The following is a 10,355-nucleotide window of genomic DNA, read 5'->3' as shown; positions in this document are numbered from 1 at the left end:
TATGCAAACATTTCCTGCTATATTTTGCAATCTTAAAACTTAGTTGAAAAAATCTAAATTAAAAAAATAGATGAAAAAAAACATTTCATGATTCTAGTATAAAGGAAGCAAGCAATGGAAAAGAAATCAAAATGTAATCTAGTTAGTAAATTATTCTTCAAAATAAATATAGTAATTTAATCCAAATAAAGAAAGGATTCGGGAACTTTATAAATATACTAAATAAAGTTTAATAAATTCAACACCCCTATCAGTTTGGCGTACCTTAAGATACTTTATTTTTGTAAATATTTCCTTTTATATTTTATAATCTAATAAATTAAAGGAAAAAACATTTAATGATTCTAGTATAATCAAGTAATTAGTTTAATCTAAATAAAGAAAGGATCTTATGTGTGTTTAATATTTTACGAATTAAAGCATTAAATACATGCACTTTAAATTAAAATAAAACAATCTTGGCAGATTTTTTTTTTATGTTTTTAGTCACTCATTAAACGTTTTTTTAATACCAATAAGTGTTTCCATAACTAATTTTAAATGGTGTAAATTTATTTTACAGTGCTAAAAAATTGTTAATAAGTGTGTTTAAAGTAATTAGTTAAGAAACCGAACCCTTCTATTTATTAATTAATTCTCTATTTAAGGACCTGGTTAGTAAGATCATAAAACTAAACCCTATGAGATTAATTTATTTCATTTATTTTTTTTTATGCGTAAAAATTGAACATAATATAAAAAAATTTACGACACTCATAGTTAGGAACTTCTTAATTAGCCTATATGTTGTACTGTCTGTCTTATATTTATAATAATACATTTCTCATCTCATTTTTTATTTATTTATGTTATATGTTTATGTAAGTATATTTATTTGTTTCATAGTGTATTTGTAATTTTACAAAATAAATAATATAGTACTATTAATAAATTATCAATAAATTTTATTTATTAATATTTTTTACTTAAACATTTAATATTAAATTTTATATCCGAAAGGTTCCTTTAAAACCGATTCATAAGGTGTGGTCTACCCAATTATATATAAGTATTTATCATGTTCATGAATTACTGGATGTGAGACTATTCTTAACATTTAAAGAAATTAGAATTATATTTTTTAATAAAAATAGTTTTCTTAATTTTGTTATATTTATACTAACATACAAACAATATAATAAAGAGATAACAGCTCGCAGATGGAAATGTACGTGCACGAGCAACATGCACGCACCCTGCACGTGACGCCCTTACAAGTTGCCAACTTTTAAGTTGGATTTGTAAAATGTTGAATTTGTCGATGGAAATATGAGACTCTAATAAAGGAAAATTTGTTAACATTTCTCAAGTTATGATTATAAAAAAAAAGTATTTCATTATAATAATGAACGATTATTATTACTTTTATATTTATAATTCTAAAGTGTGCTCAACGATTTTGTTGCCAAGCTGAACTGGTAATGAATTATAGTTGTGTAATTAAATTACTAGTTTTTTTTTTTTTTTACCACAACATAGTACCTCTGGATCCTGCTCCCTTCAAATTTTTACTATCACCAATAAATATATAGTTTAGGAAATGTAGTTTTTTTTTATATGAAATAAAAAAGTAAATAAACTGAAATATTTTTTTTTATATTTATATCTGAAAGAAGTGCTTTTTACAGAATCATCATATTTCATTAAATTAAGAATAAGGTGCTGCATCACATCCAAATAAATAAAATTAATGTTTGGATTGCTTAACAAAAAATGTAATTAAGCTGCCTTAATATTCAAGATTGACATGCAGCCCTATGAATAGCTCATTCAATAACAAAAACTTCATCTAAAAACCCAACCATCGAACATTCCCTGCCATTGAAATTTTTACATCGTGATCAACCTTATTCTTTGTGCAGTTAACCTCCTGTAACAAATGATCTTTTTTTCACTCACTCTATTCCTCAATTAATGTATTAAATTTACCTAAAAATCTGACCATATAATAAATCATTAGAAACAGCAACACTGTCAATATATTTTAAATAAATTTTAGAAAATAAACTATAATTCTATTTTTCTTGAAATTTTAATATATTAAGAGATGGAAATAATACTAAAATAATATATATATATATAAATGATAAATAAGGAAACATGGAAATATCTATGAATAAGCCGATTTGGTTAGGAATGAAGCATCACTTTAATGAGGTAGAAAAGACACACTCTAGATTTTGACTAGCACTGGCCTTTGCCACCAACCATATTAAACTGCTAAATATTTTTCTGAATTCATCTCGCACAGATATAATGTAGGTATAGAATACAGAGATACTACTACATATCGCCCACCTGGTCACCCTTGTTCAAGTTTCAGAGCAAATCATACTACCACCATTCCAAAATAATGGTCTTTTTAATTTGAATTCCAAAATAATGGTAATTAAAGTGTTGCTAAGGAGTGTTATTAAAACATTAGTTAAAAAAAAATTATTATATAAATAATAATAAAAATCATAAATGTCTTTAAATAAAAATATTTTCCCTTTTAAAGTTTTTAACCAATATCTTTACTATTTATATTTCCTTTTAAGTTATGAGGCCCTAATTAAAAAATATTCAATTAATACAAATTTAGAATAAATCCTCCATTTTTCAATTACTTTTGGCATAAATTATCCTACTAACTACCAATAACAATACTCTCCACCAATTTTTATGACAAATCAAAACAAAAAGCTAAAAAGACCATCGTTCCAAAAAAATGATGAAATAATATACAACTCATTTATGCATTATGTAGTACTAATATACCAGCAGCATTTACGGACTTGTTACAACTCACGTAGAACACATTTTCATCTACACTAAGTTCTTTTTTATATTAAAATACTGTACATCAAAGTTTCCACTAAAATGGAAACATTCTATACCCAAATACACAAAGGATCTGGAAAACTCTTACAAGGGACCATTCATGATCAGTAAAACACAGGAGCACTTTACGTAGACTTTGGAGCTCCACTCGTTTCTATCAAGCATTTCTTCGAGAGATTGACTATTGAATCTGCAATGACTCCAGCACTGGACTTCATGTAACCACCTGAAACATGGAAAATAAAAACAACTTGATAAACATCAAACAAACAATCCGAAGAGAAAATAGAAGAAAATTTCCAAAAAAAGCTGTCACACGGATCGATCGGTCCGGAATGTTGCCAATTTCTACAATTAGTTATCTAGATCACATCTCCCTTAAGCAAGTTATATCAGCTCAGAACAGGGGAAAACATTAGTGTTTGTTTCACAATTCATCTCAACCAAAACCCACATTCACCTGGACGAAACAAAAATTTACTTCTACTTCTTGTCTCTTGGAAAACATGAATTGACGTTTAGAACTAGGTGCATCGCTAACAAACTATATAAGGTCAGATAAAGTTACCAATCGGATTCCAATTAACCTAAATAAATAATCCAAAAATGATTGTCTTATAAATTATTAATTATAACTGATTAGTCATATTTTCACTTCTTAAAATTTTGTTATTTGATCACATTTAAGTGGGTCAAAGTTCTAAGAATCTTTCAATGTAACAGATGGTTATATTGATGATGAAAACACAGCTTTACAATACCGTATCTTCCTACATGAAAGTTGTGCCATAGGACCTCAGTCTCAAATAACTCGCTAAACAGATCATAGTATTTTAAATTTTTGGCATAGAATGACACATGCTCATACATAAAAAACATAACCTCTTTGAAGTCAGACATACGATAGGGTAATTTCAGGTTTCCTTCAGATTACTTTTTCACATAATAAGATACTTGCATGAGTGAAATGCACAAACTACAAATAAAAAAAAATAAAAGACCAATAGTAAACAAAAGATTGTGGTAATATAAGATAAGACTAGAGGCCTTTGTTAGGTAAGTTTCCTGTGCACACAAAAGACCATAGTAGCCACCATATAATAGGGAGGAAAACAATAGCAAACCTGAAGTGAGCATAACGATAGGAATGTTTTTTTCACGAGCAAACCGGAAAACTTTCTCATCTCTAAGGGTAATTCCTTCAGGACTGATCTGTGTGTACAAAATAGCACAAGCACAACCTATGGTGAGTGGTAAAGGAATAAACTAAAACACTAACTCATAATAATGAAATATTCTTTTCACATAAAACCTACATATAAGAGCAAATCCAATAATGACATTACCTCCAACCTTCCTAATGGATCACCTTCTAGGATGTCAGTTCCAGCATTATAAATAACCAACTCAGGGTTAAACCTATGCCCAGCAACCTTGAATCACATTGACATGAAAAACAAAAATTAGTAAAAGAACTTGAATGTTGGTATACCTTCACCTGATAAACAACTCTATGGTATCTTATGGGTATGATAGGGAGTTAAGAGTAGAAAGGAAAGGGGGAAAGGAAATCAATGGGAAGGGAAGGGTAGAGATTGGGAGGTAAATATACAGTTTTCCTTTCCCTTGTTTTTATTTTTAAAATAAAGAGAAGGGTAAGATAAAGTGCATCATGAATCAAATGAACAGTTAATATAATTTGACTTGGATAGGATATAGAAATACAAAAATATATAGACACACAGCTATACCTCAAGTGCTTCATCTAATTTTTGCAGGTACTCTTCTGTAACTGTCCCACTCTGAAAGTTCAGGGGGAAACATACGAGGGAGAGAGAATCTTAAAGAGGCAAATCAGAAAAACAAATATGATTCACGTTTAACCTTCTTTTTTTTTTGGTGAATCGTTTAACTTTTAAATCGAATATACCTTTACTTCAACTTTCTGATTTATGTAGTTTCTCGCCTCATAATCCTGATATAGAAGGCAAAAAGGAATGGTAAGGGATTGCCATAAGTTGGTCTCAAGATGATAAATTTATGATGACCATATCAGAATATATGCATAATTCAAATTAAAAGCAAATAACAAGTAACTGTTGATGATGGACCATCCATCTTCACAAATTAGGTCTTTCATCCCATTTTATCAGAAAAAAACATTATTCCAACATCACGATGAAGCATCGCTATTTGGAAATCAGTAAGCACTAATGTTTTAATGAACCCATCTCAACATATTTTCCAGCAAAATCATTTGCTGGCCTCCTGCATACTTCATTTACAAGTCAATTGCAGATGCAGACAGAAAAAATATCAACATTTGTAAGCTTGAGTGCTTGACATAAATGCCATTATCTAGTATTTGAATAGGTTTTCACCACCGGATTTAACACTTAACAGGTAGTGTGGACAAGACCAGTAAAGACCTTAGTAAGAAGGGTTGATCATATCAAGATTAGCCTAATAAATAATGTTATATGGAAGTTATCCCCACAAACAAAGTAGAGTAGAGTAAGACCATAAATTTTAAGAGAAATAATTTTTAAAAAAGACCTTGATCTAAATGGCCTTTCTCAAAGTTGTTTTTTTACTACAAAAGCATCATTTGATCCATGTAACTGACCCACTGTTAGAATCCAATTGCAAGGTATGGGACTTGAGTCCACATTGGAAGTATGGGATTTAGGTGTGGAATTTATAAAAGGCTTTTGGAGTTTTGGTTCTCCAACTACAATGGCTAGTTTTTTATCAAACTCTTGACCATATCTTTTAGCTGGAATTGAGGAGTGTGGATGGTGATGCCAATATCGCAGTGTTAGCCCGGGGCTAGATAAATGGCTAGTACACAACCAGCCTGCATGGGTGTTGGGGCTGTTGTTAGGAAGTCTCACATCGTCTACCTCAGTTCTTGGGGTATAGCTTATATATCTGTTGGACAACTTCACTTGGTGCGAATTGATTTTAAGTTGAAATCTAACATGGTATCGAAGCCTATAGCCCATCTTAGTTCTTGTTTATTCTAGTAGGCCTGCCTGTTCTGGCAGGCATCCATGGAGGGGGGGTGTTAGGAAGTCTCACATCACCTGCCTCGGTTCTTGGGTTGCAGCTTATATATCTATTGGACAACTTCACTTAGTACCAATTGATTTTAAGCTGAAATCTAACAGCTGTGACTTGTGGCAGGATATTAGGATCCGATCCCAAGTATGGGACTTGACTTCAGCATTGGAAGTATGGGATTCTGGTGTAAGGTTTATAGGGCCTTAGGCTATCTAATTACAATGCCTAGCTTTTGTGATGTGATTCTCCTAAGGCTCATATTGCCCACCCAATACAAAAAGACTTTTGTTGTTGTTTATTAAAAGGGCAGCACCTAGTGGATGAGGCTCCCACCATGTGTGGTCTAGAGAGGGTCATATATTTGCAAACTTGTTCTTACCACTAACTCACAAGACAGCAATCTTCCTGATGTACCAAAACTCGCTCTTTTTCACCAGTGGAATATAGAAAAGAAATTGTAATATATTCTTTCATACCACTCCACAATTTTATATACATGGAGAAAAATCCATGCTTCATTCCAAGACAAAGGACCAGACAATTCAAATGTACAATATAACAGGACACTGCAACAACACATCAGATGCCAGCCAGTGATTTTGAATAGATGAGACAAATGAGCAAAAACAGAAACAGAGAAAAATCACCTCACAATACTAGATAGTAAGAAAAATTATGTAAAACAAATCAAGGAGCAGATTACCAAAGGATATATTCCAGGATTGTACATATCCAGGATATAGACTCGGCCTGCCATTACAAAGTCCCCATTGGTAAAAGCACTAAAAGATAAGAAGTCAAACACTTGAGCAAAAATTTTTTTGGACATACTATCATAAGCGAAGTCCATTTCATGACCGTTTCCTTGATGTGCATCAAGATCAATGATCATCACCCTGAAAATTTTGCAATCAATTTTTGCACGGGTATTAATAGAATATTCTAACTTGCAATAAGATAGTACCTTGATATATTCAACCGAACAAAAGCAAAGTGGATGCATAGAGAAATATCTGCGTAAGCACAGAATCCACCCCCTTTTTGTGCAGAACAGTGATGAAAACCACCTCCCATGTTAATGGCCCATCCTCTCTCCTTTGCAAGTTTCGCAGCCAATATAGTTCCTCCAACCTACCATTTGATTAGGAGCAAGATGAGATTTTTGGAGATGCTAAAAAGAATTCAATAAAACAGTTAATTTACCTGCTTCCTGAATGGAAAAAGAACTTTTTGTTGCACAAGACAATTGGGAATTAATGCCACAGGAGGGACCTATATTTTAGTAATTTATATTAGTACTCAGTAAATAATTCTTAATACATCAACTGTATAAAGCCTCAGCAAATACATATCTGTTATCATAGAAATTAAATAACAAAAACAAACACATTAAAGAACTCCAGCACAACCATATTTGCTTCATTCTATTCTACTAAGTCAAGATAAATTTCCATACAAGAGCTCCATAGTTAAAGAAAAACATGGAACTGTATGTAGAGACAACAACTACGTAAATGGTTGCCTCGTGCCTACAAGTGAGTGAAAGTACCTCAACTATCATAGCAACTTTTGAACTCTGCTTCAGGGTATTCAAATACGATTCAGAGTGTACCTTCAAAGAAAAAGGAAAGAGAAAAAAAAATCAGATTCAGCACCAGACATTCTGCTTAAATTACATTATGCGTCTGTTTGGATACAAGACTAAAAGTGCTTTCGACAACTTCTCTATTGGAAAAATCTCTATATTTCCAGTAAAGAAGCTCTCATAAGCACTTTATATACCATGTATCCAAACATTTTGTTTGTTGCTGCTATACATGTGATTTGAATATACATACACAATTTTCAAACGAATTAAGCTTCTCCTATTAATTAAAATCAACTTGTGCACTTCAACTTTTATAAAAAAAAAAAAAAAAACCCTCTCATCTTCCTCCTCCAAAACAGAGGTACAAAAGTTGACTTTAACTAATTTGATTCATTCTTTTTCTTTCTTTTTTTTTTTTTTCATTCTCTGCTATAAGCGCTTATGAAGAAGTATATCCAAACAAGGTCTTACTGATCAAGTATTACACAACGCTTACCACTAGAAGATCATCCTTGGAAGCTTCCAAAGGCTCAACGACGCATTTTTTGTCAAGAATACCAAACGAAACGAGGAATCCACAAATGCGTCCCCACTTCGACGAATCAAACGGATGCCTACAACAATCAGCAAACAGTTACGCAACTCCACACGCTATTCACAGCTTCGAAAAACGACGTCAGTGCGAAGAAATTGCTTACAGTTTCTCTATGCCGAGAAACTCTATGTCGTAAGACGCGGAGTAGATTAGCGGAACCTGAGTCACGATAAAAACAAACCTAAGAAGTAAACAATCGACCCGCGAAGAGTGCGAGTGCGCGGAGCTCGCTTACCTTGGACGGAGACACGTCGAAGTAGAGCTTGCTGGAGAGGATGCGGTTGCGCCGGAGAGCCTCGGCATCGTTGGCGGAAGAAGACGACATCGATGGCGACGGTTGACGGCGGCAGCTACGGCGGTGGTGGAGAATCGGAAACGCTTTGACGGCGGCGAACCTGATGCAAATTGGACGAGCCACCGAAATACCGAGTTGACTCAGTAACGATTTCCGGGAATTTCGTGAATCGACGAAGCTTAACTCACCTTGCTTAACTCGGATACTCGATGCAAAAAACGCAGCGGTTGATAAAAATCATGAATGGCACCGAAAAAATGGAATGTTCCACATTACATAAGCTACAGTAGTATTATCCAGAAATACACCGTTTTGTTGTTTTATTTATTTAATGAAACATTCCACTATTTGGTTATTTTAATTCAAGAGTCATGTTATTACCAAACAAAAACAATGTGCTTATTATGAGAGCTTCACTACTTAATGAAAAAAGAAAAACTCTATATTTATACTACCCATGATTTTTATATTACCAAATAAAATTACACATTGTATTTATATATATTTTTCTTTTACAATCTCATATAAAATCTCATCATACTAAGTTAAGTTATGATTCAATTTTGATAGTGATAATATATAATTCTACTTATGTTTATTGTTTTTCAGTTATTTTAAATTATAAGTTCATGATATTGACAATGAATAACTAATTTATTTTGAATGGTTTGTACTTTGTATATTAATAAGTTTGTAATGTAATTAATATATTATGAGTGATTTTTTAATATATTAATGTAATTAATATATTAAGAGGTTTATAATGATTTTTTTTACTATATTGCTTATTTGCTTGTATAATTACGTCAATGTTATTTTGAAAGGTTAATCATAACTTAATAAGTCATTAATTTTTATTCTGTGTTAATTTATTTTGTTATTTGTTAAATTAAAAATAGTTTTAGCAGTTTTATAAAAATAAATTATTTTTAAAAATTATCAAACCGAGTTATAAAATGATAAAAGATTAATTTAGTTTAATTCGTATCTAATATTACATTTGAATTGAATTAGACAGTTTGTATATTTTTTAATGTTTAGTTTGAATTATTATTTATTTAAAAATCAAGTTAAACTGCATTAAACAATTTTCTTATAACAAAGTAGGATTAATTTAAATAAAAATAAACGTTAATCCTATTTAATATTTAAAACAATAGGGCAAGTTCTTAGTGTAAATCGTGAAAAGGTTTTTAGTAAGAAGGTTAGACAAACAAATTCTCAGAATTATTTTTTTTGACAGAGAATTCTCATAGATTTTTTTAGCAAGGAAGTTTGAATCTAAAATTCTGTATTAATTATTCAAATTTCCATTAATTACTAGATCTTAGATGGACTCTAGTCTCTAGTAGTAGTACGTTACAACTTACAAGTTCTCTTATTATATATTATGTTACTTTTTCTATAATAAATAATCCATTCATCTTATTTGCATAATGAGTATTTAATGTTGACATTAAGAGATGGAAATTAACATCGATATTCCCGTGGACACATCATCCTTAATCCGTCAAACATGTTTTGTCTTCAGAACGATCATTACGAAAGCTACTACTCTTATAACATTTCTATGCACCAATGCACGTAAACACGTTTTTCAACAATCGCGAAGGTTTCGTTTTGAAACATCCGTCCTCGCATATTTGCAGTATTAGCATAATTAAGCATGAGTTCTTCTGTTGTTAATTACCATATTACTACTTTAAGTTTATTAATTTATCATTATCTGAACTGATATTGCATGTTTAAATTATTACATAGTTTAAAATTAGAGTATATTATAATTTATTTTTTAAGACACTTGTTTATTTATTTAATTTTATAAATATCTGACGATAAATTTATCTTTTAAAAAAATTAAAATATATTTTACTTACATGCAATATTTTTTTAGTTTACTATTTAATTTTTTATTTTATCATATGATATTTTAAACTTTTCATTTTAAGATG

The 10,355-nt window shown here is 30.9% G+C and overlaps 1 protein-coding gene across 2 annotated transcripts; it reads right to left on the bottom strand.

Annotated features, from left to right (window-relative positions):
• Positions 1-2,848: 2,848 nt before the first annotated feature.
• HDA18 (histone deacetylase) lies at positions 2,849-8,759 on the bottom strand. Of its 2 annotated transcripts, XM_003550229.4 has the most exons (14): positions 8,592-8,753; positions 8,344-8,503; positions 8,212-8,267; positions 8,010-8,127; positions 7,475-7,537; positions 7,129-7,197; positions 6,890-7,056; positions 6,757-6,821; positions 6,629-6,675; positions 4,793-4,837; positions 4,614-4,664; positions 4,209-4,295; positions 3,987-4,074; positions 2,849-3,088 (listed from the first exon to the last, which is right to left on the bottom strand). In XM_003550229.4, exons 2-14 carry the CDS (start codon positions 8,431-8,433, stop codon positions 2,988-2,990), a joined length of 1,047 nt encoding a protein of 348 aa, XP_003550277.1. In that variant the 5' UTR covers positions 8,434-8,503; positions 8,592-8,753; the 3' UTR covers positions 2,849-2,987. The 2 variants fall into 2 exon arrangements, with proteins under 2 accessions (XP_003550277.1, XP_040867420.1); XM_041011486.1 differs by having other exon boundaries at positions 6,629-6,821; positions 8,592-8,759.
• Positions 8,760-10,355: the final 1,596 nt, after the last annotated feature.

This window comes from Glycine max, chromosome 17 (assembly GCF_000004515.6).
Source record: "Glycine max cultivar Williams 82 chromosome 17, Glycine_max_v4.0, whole genome shotgun sequence".
In the NCBI taxonomy this organism is placed as follows: domain Eukaryota; kingdom Viridiplantae; phylum Streptophyta; class Magnoliopsida; order Fabales; family Fabaceae; genus Glycine; species Glycine max.
This window is presented reverse-complemented; position numbering and strand designations above follow the sequence as displayed.